This window comes from Tetrahymena thermophila (assembly GCF_000189635.1).
Source record: "Tetrahymena thermophila SB210 genomic scaffold scf_8254807, whole genome shotgun sequence".
In the NCBI taxonomy this organism is placed as follows: Eukaryota; Ciliophora; class Oligohymenophorea; order Hymenostomatida; family Tetrahymenidae; genus Tetrahymena; species Tetrahymena thermophila.
The window spans coordinates 47240-73398 of record NW_002476563.1 but is presented as its reverse complement, the minus strand read 5'-3'; the positions used below and the strand labels follow the sequence as shown (position 1 = coordinate 73398).

At 21.5% G+C, this 26159-nt stretch overlaps 2 protein-coding genes across 2 annotated transcripts; both read left to right on the top strand. All coding sequences in view use genetic code 6, as the record gives it.

Annotated features, from left to right (window-relative positions):
- Positions 1-506: 506 nt before the first annotated feature.
- On the top strand, positions 507-20216 carry TTHERM_000538595 (WD domain, G-beta repeat protein; the record flags this gene model as incomplete). Its single annotated transcript, XM_012795581.1, has 36 exons — positions 507-1016; positions 1205-1800; positions 1856-2153; positions 2204-2638; positions 2702-3121; positions 3173-3436; positions 3507-3848; positions 4678-4875; positions 4944-5105; positions 5363-5721; positions 7477-7862; positions 7919-8542; positions 8745-9147; positions 9208-9313; positions 9416-9586; positions 9678-9787; positions 9890-10074; positions 10257-10274; positions 10428-10498; positions 10551-11352; positions 11401-11549; positions 12008-12571; positions 12766-13361; positions 13418-13715; positions 13766-14197; positions 14271-14690; positions 14742-15005; positions 15058-15399; positions 15757-15954; positions 16016-16177; positions 16243-16380; positions 16437-18921; positions 18978-19308; positions 19354-19601; positions 19725-20127; positions 20195-20216. 36 exons carry the CDS (start codon positions 507-509, stop codon positions 20214-20216), a joined length of 13512 nt encoding a protein of 4503 aa, XP_012651035.1.
- Positions 20217-25493: 5277 nt separating this feature from the next.
- Positions 25494-25849, top strand: TTHERM_000538587 (transmembrane protein, putative; the record flags this gene model as incomplete). Its single annotated transcript, XM_012795580.1, has 2 exons — positions 25494-25498; positions 25546-25849. 2 exons carry the CDS (start codon positions 25494-25496, stop codon positions 25847-25849), a joined length of 309 nt encoding a protein of 102 aa, XP_012651034.1.
- Between the last annotated feature and the right edge of the window lie 310 nt (positions 25850-26159).

Sequence of the window (26159 nt, the reverse complement as noted above, 5' to 3'; positions counted from 1 at the left end):
TTATTTTATTGGTAGGTTGTATTTTTTTTGTTTTGAATTTTATATAAGTATTAAAAATATTAATATGAATGGCTTTCAAAAATATTTTTAGATTTGAAATTATTTTTAAAATTTTCTATTAAATAGCAAAATTATTTATTTTCTAATTTGCGACTTAAAGGGTATTCTACAGTATTTATTTTTTTTCTATGGTTAAAAAAGATAGATATTTATTTAAATAAATATATTTTTATAAATTAAGAGAAATATTTGCTAATTTCTAAAAAAGTAAATAATTATTTGGAAAATTATTTTTCATTAGGTCTCAAGATCACAACTCACTATTGTTTCCTTTTTATATTATTTATTATTAAAAGTCAATATTTTTTATTTGTCAAATAAACATATTTTATGAGTTGAAATGTAGTATTAACGTAAAATTTAAATGTTTAATAAAAAAAATTAATATAAGTTAATTTTTCAAAATCAATATTATAAAAGGATAAATAAATAACTATTTTGTAAAAATGGATAAGCTTTTAATAATATTAACTTGTCTAAATTTAATTAAAATCTCATTTTAAGATATTTGCCCTTTTGACATTGATTTAGGCTATTCCTCTACTAGTTGTTAAGGATAAATAGGAGATTAGAATGTTTTAGGAGGAGAATAATTATTCTTTAAAAATAAAGATAAATATGAGTTGCTAATGGTAGATTATGGAAGTTAAGGATTGCTTGGAGTGTGGAATCTTACAGATGCTAGTCTTTTTTATTCAACTTCATATTTTTCAGATCAAAAAATTCAAATTCATTCTATTTTTACTGATAAGCAAATCAACATTTCTGATCCATCTTTACCACAAACTTTCATATACATAATAGATACCAATTATAATGTATATTAATCAAGTCTCTATCAATAGGATAGTACAGCTATTAAATTTAACTATGAATTGGTAGATAGTTAATAGTAATAAGTTTAAGTTTGTTACAACATTAAAAATAATATTTTGTACTACCCTAAAGATAACTATGTAAAATATATTTTATTTTTCCTCTTTTATTAAATTAAAAATCAAAGATAATTTTCTTTTTTTAATGAAGTTATTTATTTCTACTTTTTAATTTGCTTTCGTTTTGAAATTAATTACTGATTATTTCAATTATTATAATTTTAAATGTATAAAGAATTTTTTACAAAATTTTTTTGCAAATTTAAAAGGTCTACCTTCGCTCGGTTGAATAATCTTCTTAATTATAATTAGATTCTGATGGAATTCAATGCGAAAGTGATTTTAGTTAAGACTACATATATGTTCTTTCATCTAATAATAAGATTTACATGATAAGCTAAACTAATTTTGAAATTTAAAATACATTATAATTTTAATTAGGAAATATTACTCGTTTGAAATTCTAATAAAGCTAAGGATTAACATTCATAAGTTATAATATAAGTGGATATTCTATTTTTTCTTTGGATTAAAGTTTTAATTCAACCAATTTACTTTTTTTCTCTCCAAATTTGATTAATGACTATGGATTTTTAAATGATGGGTCTTTGATAGTATGTGGAAATAATTCAATGATTTATTTTGGTTCTTAGTTTATAAATCCTGCTACATAATCGATGGATTATAATGATTATCATGTGTATGATAATCTTAATGCTCTACGTCTTCAAGATTTAAAATTGATAAATTACACTAAACTAATTGTAGGAGATGATTTCACAGTATTTTATGGAAATTAAACAATGATAACTGTGGTAGTAAACGAAAATAGAGTTATACAACTTAACAAATGCTTAGGCTCATAGTAAAATTACATTTTTTATAAATAGTTTTCTAAATTTAATTTAATGATCAATAAGATTACTTTTTGGAGTTACTCCTAATGCTATTTTTGAAGGTTCCATATTAAAAACTCTAACATCTAGTGGAATGGTATTTATAGATATAACAAGTGGGCAAATAAAAAGGCATACAAGCTGCTTCTATACAAACGATGTTCCAATGGAATAAGTAGAAGGTCTTTACTTTGATGATGAGTTACTTAGAATTTATATGATTGAGAATTAGGGGAAATTAGGGTACTTTAGCTTTCCGAAGGGTGAATATCTGACTTAGTACTATAATCTCTCAACTTAAAGTAGATTATAATTCAACAAGGTTTGGTTTTTTATTAAAAATCCTAAAAATAAATTCATTTTATAAAATAGTAAGGTGACTAAATATATATTTGGCCTATTTGGTCTCCTTAAAATTATTTAGTAATAACAACGTATCTTGATGGAACTTTTTTACAAACTCTAAATTTTGATAATGATTTCAAAGTTAGCTAAGTATATTTTGACAACGATTTAGAAATTATTTTAGTGATTGATTTAAGCTTAAAATTATTTGTTTTTAATTCTAAATAATTTAATCTACTCTACGATTCGCCAATTACCAATTATACTGTATAAGTTTTTTAAAGTCAATATGGACTAATTATTGTGTATTAAAATTTGATACAAATGCTCACAAAAGGATAGGATAGTAATCACTAAATTTAAATAAATACTTTAAATTTACAAAATTATAATTCTAATTAAACATACTTTGATACTTTTTCAAACTCATTGATCCTTTTTAATGTAGTTGGTACTCTCTAAGTAAATTTTACTTAAATATTAATTTTTTGTTAAAAATTAGAAACATTTTATTTTTATAAATAGATTGCAATTATAGAGAATCCTTAAAACATAAATATAAAAAGTATATAATTTATGTAAAAGTAAAATTAAGTATCTTAAAATGTTTGCTTTGGAAATTAATATTTGGTTATTTTAATGGCTTTTCCAAACGAAATTATCCTAATTAACAAATAGACAAATGATTTAAAAATAATTAATTTTGCATTTACAATACCAAACTAGTGTATACTATTGCTTGATGAAAAATTACTCTTAGTTGTCTCTGATGGAAACTAACTTATTTTTATTGATGTTTAATCTTAAATTTTTTTAAAAAATGAATAACTTGATTAATTTAGTTCTACTGTTTCCTCAATCTAAATTGATGAAGAGGAAAAATTATTAATTATTTTGCTTTCTACCAACCAAATCTTTAGTTACGATTACTCATCTCTTTAACAAGTAAATTAAATTCCTTTAATAACTCACTACCAATATTTTGTTTATTTATAGGTTTGTGATTGGATGGCGACTAGTTAAATTACACTTTCTACATTTTAGATAAACACTTCTTATAAAAAAATTATTTATGGTTCAGGACTTATGATTTATTTTATTGATTACACTTAGAAAAAATTAATGAATCAAATTTAATTTGTAGAGAAAACTTAAGGAGGAGTTATAGATTAGTAAACAAATAGCATATTTATTTATACTAATAAAGTTTATTAGTATGATCTTTAAAAGTATAATCTGATTTTAGTATCATAATTTGAAGTAATTTTATTTTATTTTTCATGTACCTATTCATTCTTAATTTTATATTAATTATTTGTTTTTTAAAAAGCATCTCCAATAAATAAATCAATTAAATATTATTTATGAATGGAATATTATTGTGACTTCTTCAATAGATAACACTATAGCTGTTCATAGTTATCCAAAATTAAAATTCATATAATTACTTTAGCATGATCCTATTGATTGCCAAATTATTAGTACTTTTGCTGTAGACGTAGAAAATAACAGAATAATCTCAGGTTGCGGAGGAGGGAGTATTTATGTATGGAAGAACGATAAATCAATTAAACATTTCTATTTGCTTAAAGATTATTAATATTTGCTGTAGATTTACACTGTCACTAGAATTATAATTGATTAAGCAAATAACTTTTTAATGTTATTTGGAGTAAATTTTTAAACTTGATTTTATTTAAAAAATACTTTAAAAACTCCTTTTTTCTAACCCTCTTAAATATCCAATTTTAAAATATTTTTTAACTAAATTTGAAATATCACAAATCTAGATATTACGATTAGTGATAGTTAAAATGCAGGAACAGCAATATAAAATATAAAGAAAATAATTATGCTGTTGAACAAAAAAATTTTTGCCTATAATGATATAATAATTACATGAAAAATCACAGATATCATGGTTGGTGATATTTCAAATGAAAGAACAGCTATATTTTTGAGCTAAATCATATGTTATCGAATTTCCATTATAACTTCTGTGACTTACATAAGGGTTAAATTAAATAATGCTTACAGTTTTGCAATTTTTAAATGGAAGAAAGCACACATTTGTTGGGAATATGATTTTTTTTATTTATTAATAAACTCTTATAAAAAACCTTGCTCTTTAAGAACATGAAGTTATATTTTTCGAACTAATAAGTTATACTTATTTTTTATTTTATCTGATTTCAATTTTAATTATATTTGAAAAAAATAAATAAGATCATTATGATTTGTTTGTTAGAAGTTACTTCACTTATTCATATATTTATTATTATGAGCTTTAAGTTTAATTTAATTTTTTTATTATTTTAAAAAATAAATCAAAACTAGATGATTAATTATGATTTAATGAATAAAAAAATAATATAGTATTTACTTCAATTAATAAGCCTTATAAATAGAAAATTATATAAAATTTTAAATTAAATGTTATTATGTTTAAATAATAAATTAAAAAAACAATAAGTAATTTATTTTATCAATAATTAAAAAAGTTAGATTGGTTTCCATTATTAATTTAACTAAGTAGCATAGATTAATAAGTTCACATTATTTAAGTTTTACAAGGAAATGATGGGGCATATGACAAGCATAATTAATGTATACTTACTTTTGACTAAGATGGGTATCTTTGGAATTACAATATTACTTCCTAAAGCTACATTTTTAGAAAACAGTATCCTATTCATCAAGTAATAATTTCTTTTAACATTATTTAATCTGTACTTACTTACTTACTTACTTTCTATTTTTATAATAGGGTTAAGTATAATCTATAGCTCTAGATCCTATTAATTAAAGGTTTGTGAGCATGGGATTAGATAATAAAGTATAAATATGGCCATATAATTCTTAAAATGCTCAAATACCACTATTTTAATATAAAAACATAGCTTAAATTTAATATGGCTATTTAGATTTAGTAAGTATTTTATTTTAAATTTTTTTAATTTATAAATTAATTATATTATTTATTAAATTAAAGGATAATTAAATTTTAATTATTTCAGATTCTAATTTTAGAATAGTTTTACTTTAATTTCCTTTACTGAATGTTATTCAAGTTTTTGATTAGCATAAAGATGTCATAAATTCTTTTATACTAAATTAGAACTCATTTTAGGTATATTTTAATTCTTTAAATATTTTTAAATACAGAAAATTTATAAATTATTTTAGATTATTTCATTTTCGAATGATTAAACAGTAAAATTTTGGGAATATGAGTTTTCTATTCAAAATAGCTATTTTTAGATTATACATAGAGCATCTTCTATTATAAGTTATGCTTTTGATGAAAACAATAACAACCTATATTATACTAGATCTGATGGTAATATTTAAAAGTGGTCTTTAATGGATTAACAGACAGTAAATGGGCCTATCTTTTAATTTAATGATAGATTTAATAATACAATATATTTAATAAACGAAGATATTTTTGTTATAGCCACTACAAAGTAGATTAATTTAATCTACAAAAAAAATTTAGAATTAATTCAAAAAATTTAAGTAGAATGCTCTCATAGTGTTAACAAGTAAGACATAATTATATGCGGATATAATTAATAGATTATATCATATTAAATTATTTAGAATGGTAATACATATGATTTCTTAAAATTATATCAGTAGAAATTAGATAAGCCGTTATATAAGTTATACAATGGTATTTTATAATCAACTGAATTTATAATTATATTTGTCAATCAATCTATTGCTTTTATTGAAAGTTCAACAGGTTTGATAACAAAATAATTTCCACTTATTCATCAGCTAGCTATAATAGATTTGATAATATATACAGATTAAATAATTTTTAGTTACTCATTTGATAGTTAATTAGTTTAATACCTAGTCGAAAATGATGATGTAAAAGTTTAAAGATAAACTCATTTAGGATATCCTATTTTTTAAGTTATTGTAAATTCTGATTATATTTTAGTAAACTTGTAAAATTTCAACTATTGCCAAATCTATAGAAACGATGATTAAGATTCATTTACTTTACTGAAGCTTATTTAAACAGCATCTCGATGGTAGACATATTAGTAAATTATACTTTAACCAAAATACAAATTAATTTTAGTGAGTTCTGATTTCTACTATATTCTATATGATTATTACACATTTGAATTAATAAATTTCTATCAGAGTAATTTTCTAGTGGAGACCAATTTTATGAAGAGAAAAGTTACTCTTCTTAAAAATAGATAAATTTTTGTGTAATTTGGGTAGACTTTTTCAGTAATTGATTAAAGTGAAGATCCTGAATAGAAATAATTGAAAGTCATATAATAATTTATTAATAGAAACTAATTTTATGAAAATATTTATTTAAAAATCCAAAAAGTAGTATTTGATTATATAATAAGTGTTCTTTCATATAATTATAATGGTATTAATTACATGATGATAGATACTAAAGGAAAAAGCAATTGCGAATATAATACTAATGATGCTGATTATTTTTAGTTAAATAAAAGACTTTAATAGTTTTAGAATTTGAGGAAAAATATTTTGATAGATAATGGTTATTAAATGAGACATTACATTTAAGTAAATATGAATGAAAATTTTAAATTCTAAGGATTTCCAATAGTGGATTCTAATGCAAATTTACAAGTTACCCTTACAATAAATGGAGCTAATAAATAGAATTATGTTAAAGGAATTATTAACTTAAATTAGTTAATCAACTCATAAACGTTAGTAGAAATATATTTATAAAATTTGATAATTTATTTATAAGATGAAGACCAATAGCAGCAATATTAACGAGGAAATGTTTAATTATTTTAATTATAATTTATTTCATGTTAAATAATCTTTAACAATAAATCTTTAAATGCTTAAAATCTGTACTATTTTAGTTTTAATAATGTCAGTATTACTAATTAAAATATTGAAACTTCCTTAATTATTTAAAACACATAATATATAATTATAGAACAGAGCTACTTTGCTGATAATAATATAAATACAAAACAATTTCTTACTTTTAACAACACTGTTGATTTTAATTATGATTCAGAATTTATATTTAGAAATAATAAGATTGTAAATAACAAAATTAATTTGACTAATTTCTTTTTAATTTAGCACGTGCATAAAATTACTATAGAATAAAATGAGATTTTTGATAATATTAGCACTTAGCTCTCTTTCTTTTTGTAGACTGTAATATCTACCAATATTATCATTAGCTATTTAAAGTTTAATAATAATATTAATCTAGCAATAATTAATGGCCATTAATTTTTATATTCATCTCAAAACTCTTTAATTAATAGTTTGGAAGTATAAGATAGTTACTTTGGAATGTCATTTAGTGAAATAAAGTAAAATAAGTACTTAATTCCAGATAGCTATATGATATATACTAATTCTTCCTCTATTGATCTTTTAAGCACATTTATGAAAAGTTAATTAAGCAGCTCATCTGTTGGCTTAATAACGCTTATTTCAAATTAGCTTTAAATAACAAATTTTACTCTAGAAGAGAGTTAATAAGAAAATATTTCACCTATTGTAATTAACTAAAGCTAAGTGATTATAGATTAATCTTATTTTATTTCAAATAAACTTTATTCTACATAATATGGAGGAGGTGTCTTTTATTTTGATGCTTCTCATGTTAAAATATAAAATAGTTAATTTATAGATAATGAAGCTTAAAGTAATTATTTACAATATTTTTAATTATTAATTTTATATTAATTATTTTATATAAAGATGGAGGATCGCTGTATTTTATTGATAAATGTGATTGTGTGCTAAATAATGTAACTTTTACAAATAACACAGCAAGAGAAAATGGAGGAGTTTTTTTGCTTAATGACTCAAATATCTAAATATAGAATAGTACTTTTGAAAGAAACAAAGCTTTAATTGGAGGAATAGCTAGATATTTGACCTCTATACCCTTATTCCTTAAAAATAATAGTAGCAAGTTAGTTAAAGATTCATGTGGTACCACTTATTAAAATAAATGCATAGATAATTATGGTTAATTCTATGGTAACAATTTCTGCTCTTTTCCATAAAGTGCTAAAATTAATAATCAGTCTTTACAAAATGGATCAATATATGTATTTAAAGATGTATAAAGTGGAACACAAAATAATATTTTGAAAATAAACATCTTAGACGAAGAAGGAAATTAAGTAAAATTCTAAAATTAAAAAAATATACCTGATAGAATATATTAAGAATTTTCTTAATATTATGTTGAGCTCTAGGAGCTATATTTGCTCAACAATATTCAAGATTTAAGGTAAATTGACTTGAAATTATAGGGTGCAACTATTCAACCTTTTGAGCTAGATGAATTTCTTTTAAATTAGTACTAAGTATCAGGTAATTTTTTAATAATACCATAAATCCTTATCAATTCTCACAAACCTCGCTTATAAATAGTGAAAATTGGTATTTATCTAACAAATCAAAATTGAAAAAAATAATTAAGGAAAAATGAATAAAATTAAAGAGGATTTATGGTATATCAAATAAAAAATTGTAAAAACTTGAGCAGATTTTAATATATTTTATAAAAAATAAGGGTAATTAGGTAAAAGAGGTAGAGCAGTGTTGTAATTTAAAGGATTCTACTTATTTTCTAATTAAACACAAGGGTTTACTGATACTTTAACTATTTATATTGATTACAACTTTAGAGATTGTTAAATAGGAGAAATAATATAATCAGCTTGCACATCTTGTTCATTAGCTAACTGCTTAACATGTTAAAATGGTACATATTCTATTGAAGATCCAAAATCAAATACTAGTAATATGTAATGCAAGCCTTGTGATTACTCATCAACTATTTCTTGTTAAGGAAGCTAAATAAATTTAAAATAAGGATTTTGGAGATCTGATAAATTCAGCGATGATATAATACCTTGTACTAAATCGTAAAACTATTGTAACGGATAACAAGATACTAATTATTGCTCTGAAGGGTAATTTTTTCCCAAAAATTATTTTAGTTTCAAATATATTAAATTAATAAAAAACCAAAGTTTAATAGGACCTCTATGCTAGACTTGTGATGTACTAGGATAATTTTGGAATAATTCTTATGGAAAAAGCGATTTACAAGTTAATTGTTATTAATGTTAATCAGAAGTAAAATAAATAGCTGAATAGATTTTTATATGTTTCATTACATTATTATATTTGACATATTTATTTTACTAAACAAAAATTAATTTAAATATGATGACTAAGGTCTTGATTATTGATAAGTTAGGACTAATTAGATTAGGTAATTCTGGTTAAATAGGCGAAAAAAGTTTTTATAGCAGATTGATGATTAGATATCTTTAAATCTTTATTAGTATTTCCAGTCTTAGTCCAAAACCAATATTTAACTTACAAATAATCTCAATATTTTCTCCCGTAAATTCCAATTAAAATTTGTTGGATTGTATAATAAGTAAATTTAGTACTATCTTACCAGTATATTATTACAAAGTGCTATTTTTTATAGCTTTTCCTTTAATAGTTATTCCCTTAGGGTTCTTATTCTATGTTTTAATAGTTAAACTAATAAGTTATTTCTCTAAACAAGATAAGAACTCCTTTTATTTTGAGCTCAAGGTAAATTTATATTTGAAAAAATATTTTTTATAAGCAAATATATTTCTAGAAAGACTCTGCTGTCATTTGTTTCGTGTTCCTATTCTTTTTTTTGTAGTAAAGCTCTTTTGAGTCTTTGGTTTAGATTTTTACTTGCAAAAAGATAGGTAAGGAGTCATTTATGAACTACTACTTATTAGAAAAGTGCTATTCAACCAATCATGTGATTTTGATAACATCTATGATAATGCCAATGACATTTTTATGGATAGTTTTAGTACCAGGAATATTAATTTATAAAATATGGAGTAAATCATAGCATATTGATAAATTTTCACATCAATTTGAATTAATTAAAAAGGTATTTATATTCTTAAATTAACTACCGTAGCTTCTTAATTACTCTTTTAGCAATAGTTATTTTTGAATTAATTTCTACCCAAAGCCAATTAAAAAAAATGAGTACAATTTTGAATTTTTGCTTTATTAGAATAAGTAGGAAGTTACGGTAACTCATATTACCATTTATATATTTATTTTTTATTTTTTAATAAGTATGGTTTCCTAATTTGTGGATATAGATAAAAATTTTATTTGTGGGAGTTTTTAGCAATGAACCTAAGACTGCTCTTAGTATTTTTAGTTATATATTTTGATTCAGATGTACTTAGTAAAGCTTCTTTGATGTTAATTATCCTCTACTGCTATCTTTTGCTCTTACAAAAATATTAAGTAAGATTACTTTTTTTATCTGAAAAACTAAGTTTAATTTTTTAAAAAAAAGCCATACTAAAAGATTAAATACTACAAAATAGATTTATTTTTTTCTTAAATTTGCTGTTTGCTAACAATATTATATATCCTGCTTAATGTTATAGAATAAGATATTATTTTATACCTTGGTACTATTATTGCTTATATTTTGCAAGTAGCAGCATTTTTAAAAATTGTCTTAATTTACTTAGATGTCTTAATTAAGCTTAATTATCATTTGTTAAAAAAAACTAAAGTTATATTAATTTTAAAAGGGTGTTTGAAAAAGGATTAAACATGTTTCAAATTCTTTAAATCATAATTAAAATAACATATGAACTCTCTTTATTTATTAATCTACTGCACAGAAGACAATTCGTTTAAAAAATTCAACAATTTTTAGCTTCTTAGACTTTCTATCTAAGATTATATTTAGAGAAAAAAAAGAGATAAAAATGCTCCTTTCTTTTCTATTCCTTAGCCTAATGATGAAAATAGCTTTAAAGAGACAAACAATTTTACTTATTCTACCAGAAAAACGCTTCTTTCCAAAAGGATGAAAGAAAAGAGTATTTTAAAATAGAACAGCTCATAATTAAATCCAAATTAAAATTCTTCAAAAAAATTTTTGGTTTAGTTTAACTCAGAAAGCTAATCTACAACATAAAATATTATTTTTAGCTAATAATTTAGTCCGAAAGTAAATATAAAGTTTTCTGAATTCCAAAACAAAAATCAAACATAATTTGATTCATAAACTAGTGAAAATGTTAGTGAGTAAGAAGTAAATTAATAAAATAACTGTTAAGCTAAATATAATTTTAGAACAAGAAGTAATTTTATTGCTAAAATAAACGAATTTCAAAATTTATTATATAAAGGCAATATCAAAAATATCAATCATGATTAGTTTGTGCTATTGAGTAGCCTAACAGAGTACAGAGATTATAAAAAGAATGATAAAGATTTAGATTCAATCTTTAATGATAAACCTTCTTCTTAAAAAAAACAAACTCTTTAACCTGATGAAGTAAGAATATTATTTTATTTAAAATTAATATTAATTCATTTTCATAAGGCCAATCATATAGAATGATCAAAAGAAATTTAAGAAACATAATATTTGATTAATCTATATATAATATCACTAGTTTTATTTGAAGTAAATTTGTATTGACAAAAGGATATAGTCTAATTATTGAATATTAATTTTTGTTAATAGAAGACAATTATATATATCTTAGTATCTGTTTTTATTGTGTTATATTAATTTTATTCTAAGTTTTTAATTTTTTTTTTTTTTTTAATTGAAAAATTATTTTTTCATAAGAACATAAAACCACAATTAACTTGAATTCCCTTTTTATATTATATATATTAATAAAAGTCTATATTTTTTATTCGTCAAGTAAACGTATTTTATGAGTTTATACGAAATAAATAAACATAAAATTTAGATGATTAATATATGTATATAATATAAATTAGATTTTAAAAATCAAGATAAGAAAAGGATAATAAATAAATAACTATTTTGTAAAAATGGATAAGCTTTTAATAATATTAGCTTGTCTAAATTTAATAAAAATATCATTTTAAAATATTTGCCCTTTTAATATTGATTTAGGTTATTCCTCTGCTAATTGTTAAGGATAAATAGGAGATTAGAATGTTTAAGGAGGAGAATTATTATTCTTTAAAAATTAAGATAAATATGAGTAGTTAATGGTAGATTATGGAAGCTAAGGATTGCTTGGAGTGTGGAATCTTACAGATGCTAGTCTTTTTTATTCAACTTCATACTTTTCAGATCAAAAAATTCAAATTCATTCTATTTTTACTGATAAGCAAATCAACATTTCTGATCCTTCTTTACCACAAACTTTCATATACATAATAGATATCAATTTTAATGTGTATTAATAAAGTCTCTATCAATAGAATATTACAGTTATTCAGTTTGATAATATAATGGTAGATAATTAATAGAAATAAATTTAAGTTTGTTTCAACATTAAAAATGGTATTTTGTACTTCCCTTTTGATAACTATGTAAAATATATTTTACTTTTCCTCTTTTATTAAATTAAATTCAAAATCAATGATTATTTTTCTCTTTTTAATGAATTTATTTACCTCTACTTATTAATTTTCTTTCGTTTTAAAATGAATTATTGAGTTTTGCAATTATTATAATTTTAAATGTAATTAGAATTTAAAAAAAATTATTTTTGCATATTTAAAAGCTCTGTCTTCGCTCGATTGAATAATCTACTTAAATAAAATTAGATTCTGAAGTAATTCAATGCGAAAGTGATTTTAGTTAAGACTACATATATGTTCTTTCATTTGAGAATAACATTTACAAGATTAGCTAAACTAATTTTAAAATTTAAAATAAATTAAAATTTTAATTAGGAAATGTAACTCATTTGAAATTCTAATAAAGCTAAGGATTAACATTCATAAGTTATAATATAAGTGGATATTCCATTTTCTCTTTAGATTAAAATTTTAATTAAACCAATTTACTTTTTTTCTCTCCAAATTAAATTAATGACTATGGATTTTTAAAAGATGGGTCTTTGATAGTGTGTGGAAATAATTCAATGATTTATTTTGGTTCTTAGTTTATAAATCCAGCTACATAATCTATGGATTATAATGACTATCGTGTGTTTGATAATCTTAATGCTCTACCTCCGTAAGATTTAAAACTGATAAATTACACTAAACTAATTGTAGGAGATGATTTCACAGTATTTTATGGAAATTAAACAATGATAACTGTGGTAATAAATGAAAGTAGAGTTATACAACTTAACAAATGCTTAGGCTCATAGTAAAAATTAAATTTTTTATAAACATTTTTCTAAATTCAATTTAATTACCAATAAGATTACTTTAAGGTGTTACTCCTAATGCTATTTTTGAAGGTTCCATATTAAAAACGTTAACATCAAGTGGAATGGTATTTATAGATATAACAAATGGGCAAATAAAAAGGCATTCAAGCTGCTTCTATACAAATGATGTACCAATAGAATAAGTAGAAGGTCTTTACTTTGATGATGAATTACTTAGAATTTACATGATTGAGAATTAGGGGAAATTAGGGTATTTTAGCTTTCCTAAGGGCGAATATCTGACATAGTACTATAATCTCTCAACTTAAAGTAGATTATAATTTAACAAGGTAAAATTTTTAATTCAAAATCCTAGAAATCATTTCATTTTTTAAAATAGTAAGGAGATTAAATATATATTTGGCCATTTTAGACTCCTTAAAATTATTTAGTAATAACAACATATCTTGACGGAACTTTTTTACAAACTCTAAATTTTGATAATAATTTCAAAGTTAACTATGTATATTTTGATAACGATTTAGAAATTATTATAGTTATTGATTAAAGCTAAAAATTATTTATTTTTAATTCTAAATAATTTAATCTACTTTATGATTCGCCAATTACCAATTATACTGTATAAGTTTTTTAAAGTCAATATGGACCAATTATTGTGTATTAAAATTTGATACAAATGCTCACTAAAGGATAGGATAGCCACCAAATTTAAATAAATACTTTAAATTTACAAAATTATAATTCTAATTAAACATACTTTGATACTTTTTCAAACTCATTGATTCTTTTTAATATAAATGGTACACTATAAGTAAATTTTACTTAAATATTTAATTTTGTTCAAAATTAGAAATATTTTATTTTATAAATTATTTTACAAATAGATAGCAATTATAGAGAATCCTTAAAATATAAATATAAACAGTTTATCATACACGTAAAAGTAAAATTAAGTATCTTAAAATATTTGCTTTGGAAATACATATTTGGTTATTTTAATGGCTTCTCCAAATGAAATTATATTAATTAACAAATAGACAAATGATTTAAAAATAATTAATTTTGCAATTACAATACCAAACTAGTGTTTAATACTGCTGGATGAAGAATTACTCTTAGTTGTCTCAAATGGAAACTAACTTGTTTTTATTGATGTTTAATCTTAAGTTTTTTTAAAAAATGAATAACTTGATTAATTAAGCTCTACAGTTTCATCTATATAAATTGATAAAGAGGAAAACTTATTAATTATTTTGCTTTCTTCAAACCAAATTTTTAGTTACGATTACTTATCTCTACAATAAGTAAATTCAATCTCATTAATTACACATTTAAAATATTTTGCTTATTAATAGGTTTGTGATTGGAAGGCGACTAGTTAAATTACGCTTTCTACGTTTTAGATAAACACTTCTTATAAAAAAATTTTATACGGTTCAGGACTTATGATTTATTTTATTGATTACACTTAGAAAAAATTAATGAAACAAATTTAATTTGTAGAGAATACTTAAGGAGGAGTTATAGATTAGTAAACAAACAGTATATTTATTTATACCAATAAAGTTTATTAGTATGATCTTTAAACTTATAATCTGATTTTGGTGTCATAATTTGAAGTAATATATTTTTTTTTTCATATGGTTATTCATAATTTTATTTTTTAATAAGCATCTTCAATAAATAAATCAAATAAATATTATTTATGAATGGAATATTATTATGACTTCTTCTTTAGATAACACTATAGCTATACATAGTTATCCATAATTAAATTTCATATAATTACTTTAACATGATCCTATTAATTGTCAAAATATTAGCACATTTGCTGTAGATGTAAAAGACAACAGAATAATTTCAGGTTGCGGAGGTGGGAGTATTTATGTATGGAAGAACGATATTTCAACTAATAATTTCTATTTACTTAAAGATTACTAATATTTGCTGTAGATTTACTCTGTAACTCGAATAATAATTGATTAGACAAACAACTTATTAATGCTATTCGGAGTAAATTTAAAATTTTTACTTTATTTTTTAATATAGCTGTTCCTGCATTTGAAATATCACGAACCATGATATCATGATTTGTGATATTTCAAATAATTTTTATATTACTAATGAATATTTTTTTTCTCTAAATCTTAATTATTTTCTTTATATTTGATTTCAAAACGTTTTAAAAAAATAAATCAACTAGATGATTAATTATAAATTAATTGAATTAAAAAATAATTACAGTATTTAATTTAATTAATAAGCCTTTTAAAAATAAAATTATAAGAACTTTTAAATAAAATATTATTACGTTTAAAAAATAAATTAAAAATAATAATTTATAATTTATTTTATCAACAATTAAAAAAGTTAGATTCGCTTCCATTATTAGTTTAACTAGGTAGTATAGATTAATAAGTTGACATAATTTAGGTTTTACAAGGAAACGATGGGGCATATGACAAGCTTAATTAATGTATACTTACTTTTGACTAAGATGGTTATGTTTGGAATTATAATATCACTTCCTAAAGCTATATTTTTAGAAAACAGTATCCTATTCATCAAGTAATAATTTTTTTAACATTATTTTAATATACATATACTTATTTTCTATTTTTTATAATAGGGTTAAGTATTAACAATAGTTCTAGATCCTATTAATTAATAGTTTGTGAGCATGGGATTAGATAAAAAAGTATAAATATGGCCATATAATTCTTAAAATGTTTAAAAACCACTTTTTTAATATATAAATGTAGCTTAAATTTAATATGGCTAGTTAGATTTAGTAAACATTTTTTTTGAAATTTGATTGATTTAGAAGTTAATTATATTATTTTTATTAAATAAAAGGATAATTAAATTTTGATTATTTCAGATTCTAATTTTAGAATAGTTTTACTTTCATTTCCTTTACTGAATGTTATTCAAGTTTTTGACTAGCATAGAGATATCATAAATTCTTTTATATTAAATTAGAACTCATTTTAAGTACATTAATATTTTAAAATATTTTAAATTATATTAAAATTTATAAATTATTTTAGATTATTTCATTTTCGAATGATTAAACTGTAAAATTTTGGGAATACGAGTTTTCTATTCAAAGTAGCTATTTTTAGATTATTCATAGATCATCTTCTATTATAAGTTACGCTTTTGAAGAAGAAAATAATAGCCTATATTATACTAGATCAGATGGTAACATTTAAAAGTGGTCTTTAATGGATTAACAAGCAATAAATGGACCTATTTTATAATTTAATGATAGATGTAATAATACGATATATTTAATAAACGAAGATATTTTTGTTTTAGTCACTACTAAGTAGATAAATTTAATCTACAAAAAAAATTTAGAGCTAATTCAAAAAATTTAAGTAGAGTGCTCTCACAGTGTTAACAAATAAAACATAATTGTATGCGGATATAATTAATAAATTACTTCGTATTAAATTATTTAGAATGGCAATAAATATAATTTCTTAAAAGTATACCAGTAGTAATTAGATAAGCCGTTGTTTAAGCTTTATAACAGTATTTTACATTCAACTGAATTTATAATTATATTTGTCAACCACTCTATTGTTTTTGTAGGAAGTTCAACAGGTTTGATAACGAAATAATTTCCACTAATTCATCAACTAGCTATAATAGATTTGATAATATATACAGAGAAAATAATTTTTAGTTACTCTTTTGATAGTTAATTAGTTCAATACCTAGTCGAAGACAATAATGTTAAAGTTTAAAGATAAACTCAATTAGGATATCCAATATTTTAAGTTATTGTAAATTCTGATTATATTTTAGTAAACTTGCAAAATTTCAACTACTGCCAAATCTATAAAAATGATGATTAAGATTCATTTACTTTATTTTAGCTTATTTAAACAGCATCTCGCTGGTAGACATATTAGTAAATTATACTTTAACCTGAATACTAATTGATTTTAGTGAGTTCTGATTTCTACTATATTCTATATGATTATTAAACATTTGAATTAATCAATTTCTATCAGAGCAATTTTCTAGTGGAGACCAATTTTATGAAGAGGAGAGTTACTCTTCTTAAAAATAGATAAATTTTTGTGTAATCTGGGTAGACTTTTTCAGTAATTGATTAAAGTGAAGATCCTGAATAGAAATAATTGAGTGTCATATAATAATTTATAAATAAAAACTAATTTTATGAAAATATTTATTTATAAGTATAATCGGATTACATAATAAGCGTACTTTCATATAATTATAATGGTATCAATTACATGATGACAGATATCAAAGGTCAAATCAATTGCTAATATAATACTAATGATGCTGATTATTTTTAGCTATAAAAAAGACTTTAATAATATTAGAATTTGAGGAAAAATATTTTGATAAAAAATGATGATTAAACTCCGTAACATTACATTGAAATAAATATGTATGAAAATTTTAAGTTCTAAGGATTTCCAATAGTAGATTCTAATGAAGAATTGTAATTTATCCTAACAATAAATGGAACTAATTATGTTGAAGGAATTATTAATTTAAATTAGTTAATCAACTCATAAACGTTATTAGAAATAAATTTTTACAATTTAATAATTTATTTGTAAGAAGAAGACCAATAACAGCAATAATAACTAGGAAATGTTTAATTACAATAATTATAATTTTTTTCATGTGAAATTATCTTTAACAATAAAACTTTGATTGCTTAAAATCTGTTTTATTTTAGTTTTATTAACGTCAGTATTACGAATCAAAATATTGAAACTTCGTTAATTATTTAAAACACATAATATTTAATTCTAGTAGATAATCAATTTGCTGATAATAATATAAATACAAAACAATTTGTTACTTTTAATAACACTGTTGATTATTATCAGGATTCAGAATTTATTTTTAGAAATAATAAGATTGTAAATAACAAAATTAATTTGACTAATTTCTTTTTAATTTAGCATGTGCATAAAATTACTATAGAATAAAATGATATTTTTGATAATATTAGCACATAGCTCTCTTTCTTTTTGTAAACTATAATATCTACAAATATTATGATTAGCTATTTAAATTTTAATAATAATATAAATCTAGCAATAATTGATGGTCATTATTTATTATAATAATCTCAAAACTAATTAATTAATAATTTGGAATTAAAAAATAGTTACTTTGGATTGTCATTTAGTGAAATAAAATCAAATAAATACTTAATACCAGAAAGCTATATGATATATACAAATTCTTCCTCTATTGATCTTCTAAATACATCTATAAAAAGCTAATTAAGCAACTCATCTGTTAGCTTAATTACACTTATTTCAAATAAGCTTTAAATAACAAATTTTACTCTAGAAGAGAGTTAATAAGAAAATGTTTCACCTATTATAATTAATTAAAGCTAAGTGCTTATAAATTAATCTTATTTTATTTCAAATAAACTTTATTCTACACAATATGGAGGAGGTGTCTTTTATTTTGATGCTTCTCATGTTAAAATATAAAATAGTTAATTTATAGATAATGAAGCTTAAAGTAATTATTTGCAATATTTATTTTTAATTATTAATTATATATTCTTTTAAAAAAAGATGGAGGATCGCTGTATTTTATTAATATGTGTGATTGTCTACTAAATAATGTAACTTTTACGAATAACACAGCTAGAGAAAATGGAGGAGTTTTTTTACTTAATGACTCAAATATCTAAATATAGAATAGTACTTTTGAGAGAAACAAAGCTTTAATTGGAGGAATAGCTAGATATTTCACCTTTATACCCTTATTCCTTAAAAAAAATAAAATTAATTTCGTTAAAGATTCATGCGGTACAACTTATTAAAATAATTGCATAGATAATTATGGTTAATTCTATGGCAATAATTTCTGCTCTTTTCCATAAAGTGCTAAAATTAATAATCAGTCATTACAAAATTGATCAATATATATATTTAATGATGTATAAAGTGGAACGTAAAATAATATTTTGAAAATAAACATCTTAGACGAAGAAGGAAATTAAGTAAAATTCTAGAGTTTAAAAAACGCCCCAGATAGAATATTATAAGAATTTTCTTAATATTATGTTGAGCTCTAGGAGCTATATTTACAAAACAATATTCAAGATTTAAGGTAAATTGACTTGAAATTGTAGGGTGCAACTATTCAACCTTTTGAGTTAGATGAATTCCTTTTAAATTAGTACTAAGTATCAGGTAATTATTTAATAGTACCATAAAATCCTCATTAATTCTCACAAAATTCTCTCTTAAAGTTACTCAAATTTTAAAAACACTTATAAACTTGAGTAATTTTAAATATATTTTATAAATAAAAAGGGTAATTAGGTAAAAGAGGGAGAGCAGTATTATAATTTAAAGGATTCCACTTATTTTCTAATTAAACATAAGGATTTACTGATACTTTAACTATTTATATTGATTACAACTTTAGAGATTGTTAAATAGGAGAAATAATATAATCAGCTTGCACATCTTGTTCATTAGCAAACTGTTATACATGTTAAAATGGTACATATTCAATTCAAGATCCAAACTCAAATACTAGTAATATATAATGCAAACCTTGTGATTACTCGTCAAGTATTTCTTGTTATGGAAGCTAAATTACTTTAAAAAAAGGATTTTGGAGATCTGATAAATTCAATGATGATATAATACCTTGCACTAAATCTTAAAACTTTTGTAATGGATAAGAAGATACTAATTATTGCTCTGAGGGGTAATTTTTTCTCAAAAATTATTTTAGTTTTAAATATATTTAATTGATAAAAACAAAAGTTTAATAGGACCTCTATGCTAGACTTGTGATATATTAGGATAATTTTGGAATCATTCTTATGGGTAAAGTGGCTTAGAAGTCAATTGTTATTAATGCTAAACAGAAGGAAAATAAATAGTTGAATAGATGTTAATATGTTTCATTACATTGTTATATTTGACATATTTATTTTATTAAACTAAAATTAATTTGAATATGATGACTAAGGTCTTGATTATTGATAGGCTAGGACTAATTAGATTAGGTAATTCAGGTTAAATTGGTGAAAAAAGTTTTTATAGTAGATTGATGATTAGGTATTTTTAAATATTTATCAGTATTTCCAGTCTTAGTCCAAAACCAATATTTAACTTTGAAGTAATCTCAATATTTTCTCCTGTAAGTTCCAATTAAAATTTGTTGGATTGTATTGTAAGTAAATTTAGTACTATTTTACCTGTATATTATTACAAAGTGCTATTTTTTATAGCCTTTCCTTTAATAGTTATTCCCTTAGGGTTCATATTCTACATTATAATAATTAAAGTAATAAGCTATTTCTCTAAATAAGAAAAAAACTCTTTTTATTATGAATTCAAGGTAAATTTATATTTCAAAAGAATTTTTTATATGTAAATAATTTCAAATATATTTCTAGAAAGACTCTACTGTCATTTGCTTCATCTTCCTTTTCTTTTTCTTGTAGTAAAGCTCCTTTGAGTCTTTGGTTTAGACTTTTACTTGCAAAAAAATAGGAAAGGAGTCATTTATGAACTATTACTTATTAGAAAAGTGCTATTCAACCAATCATGTGATTTTGATAACATCTATAATAATGCCCATGACATTTTTATGGATAGTTTTAGTACCAGGGATATTGATTTATAAAATATGGAGTAAATCATAGCATTTTGATAAATTTTCACATCAGTTTGAATTAATTAAAAAGGTATTTATATACTTTAAATAATCTACCGTAGCTTCTTACATGTTAATGATCAATTTTCATTTTTGAATTGATTTCTACCCAACTTATCTTTTTGAAAAAATAAGTAAAATTTTTCATTTTGGCTCTGTAGAATAAGTAGGAAGTTATGGTAACTCATATTACCATTTATATATTTACTTTTTTATTTTTTTAATAAGTACGGTTTCCTAATTTGTGGGTATAGATAAAAATTTTATTTGTGGGAGTTTTTAGCAATGAACCTAAGACTACTCTTAGTATTTTTAGTTATATATTTTGATTCCGACATACTTAGTAGAGCATCTTTGATGCTAATTATCCTCTACTGCTATCTTCTGCTCTTACAAAAATATTAAGTAAGTTTACTTTTTTTATCTGAATAATTAATTATAATTTTTTTAAAAAAGCCATACTAAAAGATTAAATACTATAAAATAGATTTATTTTTTTCTTAAATTTGCTGTTTGCTCACAATATTATATCTCCTGCTCAATGCTATAGAATAAGATATTCTTTTATACATTGGTACTGTTGTTGCTTATATTTTGCAAGTAGTGGCATTTTTAAAAATTATCTTAATTTACTTAGATACCTTAATTAGGCTTAATTATCATTTGTTAAAAAAAACTAAAGTTGTATTAATTCTAATAGGAAGTTTGCAAAACAGTTAAACATGTTTTAAAATCTTTAAAAAATACTTAAAATAACATATGAATTCTCTTTATTTATTAATCTATTGCACAGAAGACAATTCATTTAAAAAATTCAACAATTTTTAGCTACTTAGACTTTCAATCTAAGATTATATTTAGAGAAAAAAAAGAGATAAGTATGCTCCTTTCTTTTCTATTCCTTAGCCTAATGATGAAAATAGCTTGAGAGAGACTAAAAATTAAGCATATTGTACCAGAAAAACCCTTCTTTCCAAATGGAGGAAAGAAATGGGTATTTTAAAATAGAGCAGCTCATAATTAAATCCAAATTAAATTTCTCCAAAAAAATTTTTGGTTCAGTTTAATTCAGAAAGCTAATCTACAACATAAAATTTTATTTTTAGCTAATAATTTAGTCCAACAGTAAATATAAAGTTTTCTGATTTACAAAGCAAAAATTAAACATAAATTGATTCATAAATTAGTGAAAGCATTAGTGAGTAAGAAGTAAATTAATAAAATAACTACTAAACTAAATATCATTTTAGAACAAGAAGTAATTTTATTGTTTATATAAACAAATTTCAAAATTTATTATTTAAAGGCAATATCAAAAATATCAATCATGATTAGTTTATGCTATTGAGTAGCCCAATAGAGTACAGAGATTATAAAAAGAATGATAAAGATTTAGATTCAATCTTTAATGATTAACCATAAAAAAAACAAACTTTTTAACCTGATGAAGTAAGAATATTCTTTTATTTAAATTAATATTTATTCAATTTCATTATGCCAACAGAAAGAATGATCAAAAGATATTTTAGAAAAATAATATTTAATTAATCTTAGTTTAACTAGTTTTTATTGAAGTATATTTGTATTGCCGAATATTCATTGATATAATTTAATTATTGAACCTTAATTCATGTAAATAGAAGAACAATTATATAAAGAGCCAAATGCCATTCAATAATTTATTGATTTGAGATCATTATTATAATTTTTCAATCAAATTTTTAATTTTAGTCTTTTTTAAAAATTTTTCTTCTAATTTTTAAGACTTTTTAAAAAACTTTTTTAACAAATTTTAAAAAAATATTTCTAATATTTTTCTTTTTATTTGAATAATTTGAAATTTTACTTTTTAATTCAATATTTATAATTATTTTCCCTCAAAATAAGCTAAAAAGAATAGTTAATTTATTTATTTTAGGTTTAATTTTTGTGCTAATGATCTTTAACAATAAATCTTTAATTGCTTAAAATCTGTTTAACTTTAGTTTTATTAATGTCAGCATTACTATTCAAAATATTGAAACTTCCTTAATTATTTTAAACACATAATATTTGATTCTAGTAGATAATCACTTTGCTGATAATAATATAAATACAAAACAATTTGTTACTTTTAACAACACTGTTTATTATTATCAAGATTCAGAATTTATATTTAGAAATAATAAGATTGTAAATAACAAAATTAATTTGACTAATTTCTTTTTAATTTAGCGCGTACATAAAATTATAAAAAGAATAAATTGATGTTTTTGAAAATATTAGTACATAGCTCTCTTTCTTTTTGTAAACTGTAATATCTACTAATATTATTATTAATTATTTGAATTTTAATAATAATATAAATCTAGCAATATTTGATAGACATTAATTTAAAAAGCAATCTCAAAACTCTTTAATTAATAATTTCGAAGTATAAGAAAGTTACTTTGGAATGTCATTTAATGAAATAAAGTAAAATAAATACTTAATTTTAGATAGCTATATGATATTTACTAATTCTTCCTCTATTGATCTTCTAAGTACATTTATGAAAAGTTAATTAAGCAACTCATATGTTAGCTTAATAACACTTATTTTAAATAAGCTTTCAATAACAAATTTTACTTTAGGAGAGAGTTAAATATAAAAACGTTTCACCAATTGTAATTACCTAAAGCTAAGAGCTTATAAATTAATATTATTTTATTTCAAATAAATTATATTCAACATAATACGATAATACAGAGGAGGTGTCTTTTATTTTGATGTTTCTCGTGTTAAAATATAAAATAGTTACTTTATAGATAATGAAGCTTAAAGTAATTATTTATTATATTTTTAATTATAAATTATAAATTATTTTAAATAAAGATGGAGGATCACTATATTTTATTAATATGTGTGATTGTCTACTACATAATGTAACTTTTACAAACAACACAGCTTAATAAAATGGAGGAGTTTTTTTGCTTAATGACTCAAATATCGAAATATAGAATAGTACTTTTGAAAGAAACAAAGCTTTAATTGGAGGAATCGCTAGATATTTAACATTTATACCCTTATTCCTTGAAAAACATAGTAGCGACTTAGTTGAAGATTCATGTGGTACTATCTATTAAAATAAATGCATAGATAATTAAGGTTAATTCTATAGTAACAATTTTTGTTCTTATCCATAAAGTGCTAAAATTAATAATCAGTCTTTACAAAATGGATTAATATATATATTTAAAGATGTATAAAGTGGTACTTAAAATAGAACTTAGCTTATTTTTTGCAGAAATATGCAAAATGCAAAAAAATTAAATTTAAATTAATTAAGGTATTTATCTAAAATAAGTAATATTAATATACATCAATTACAAATTTAATTCTAAAGTTAAATGAAATGGGATCATTTTTTTGTTATTAAAAAAATTATTTATTTTTGAAAATAATAATTTAAATTAAATTAGTAATTAATTATAATTCTATTATAAAATATCAAAATCAGATTTTTTAATAAATAACTTAAAAATCTATTTCATAGTTAGTGACATCCAAATTGGTACTATTATTGCTTATATTTTGCAAGGAGCAGCATTTTTAAAAATCTTCTTAATTTACTTAGATGTCTTAATTAAACCTAATTATCATTTTTTTAAAAAAACTAAAGTTGTATTAATTTTAAAAAGAAGTTTGCAAAATAGTTAAAGATGTCTCAGATTCTTTAAAAAATATTTAAAATTAAAATAACATATGAATTCTCTTTATTTATTAATCTATTGCACAGAAGAAAATTCATTTAAAAAAATCAACTATTTTTAGCTTGTTAGACTATCAATCTAAGATTATATTTAAAGAAAAAAAAGAGACAAATATGCTCCTTTCTTTTCTAATGCTTAACCTAATGATGAAAATAGCTTTAAAGAGACTAACACTTAAGCATATTCTACCATAAAAGCGCTTCTTTCTAAATGGATGAAAGAAATGGGTTTTATAATAGAGCAGCTCATAATTAAATCCAAAATAAACTTCTACAAAAAAATTTTTGGTTCAGTTTAACTCAGAAAGTTAATCAACAACATAAAATGTTATTTTGAGCAAATAATTTAATCCGACAGTAAATATAAAGTTTTCTGATTTACAAACAAAAATCAAACATAAATTGGTTCATAAATTAATGAAAGTGTTAGTGAGTATGAAGCGAATTAATAAAATATCTGTTAAGCTAAATATCATTTTAGAGCAAGAAGTAATTTTATTGTTTAAATAAACAAATTTCAAAATGTATTATATAATGGCAAAAAAAAAAAATCAATCATGATTAGTTTGTCCTATTGAGTAGCCCAATAGAATACAAAGATTATAAAAAGAATGATAAAGATTTAGATTCAATCTTTAATGATTAACCTTCTGCTTAAAAAAACAAAATTTTTAATCTGATGAAGTAAGAATATTCTTTTATTTAAATTATTATTAATTATTTTTTATAAGTCCAATTAGACAGAATGATCAAAAGAAATTTAAGAAAAGTTCTATTTAATTAATCTTAGAATAAATTCTTTTTATTGAAATAAATTTATGTTGCCAAACATTCTATGATAAAATTTTATTATTAAACCTTAATTCATGTTAATAGAAGACAATTACAATTATATAGATCTTAGCAGTTGCTTTTATGGTTTTTATTATGTTATTTCAATTTTATTGGAAGTTTGTATTTTTTTGTATTTAAATTTATCAAATTATCAAGCCGTTTCAAAAGTAATTTTAGATTTAAAATTATTTTTAAAATTGAATTTAAAAACTTAAAAAAATAAAAATTATTTAAAAAACAACAAAAAACAAAAATTAATCTTTTTCTTTTACTAATAATAAATTACCAAACTAAATTATATCAACAATTTCTTTTAAATTTAGTTAAAAAAATGGTTGCCATATCAATTTCTTTATTTTTAAAACTACAAAACTAATCATTATAAAACTCTAAATGAATTTTATAAAATGATTAAAAAGTTATTTTCACAACAACTAATTGTAATTATTTTATAGAAACTATTTTAGATTATTTTTTAATATATTTTAGCATTTTACAAAATAAAAAAATA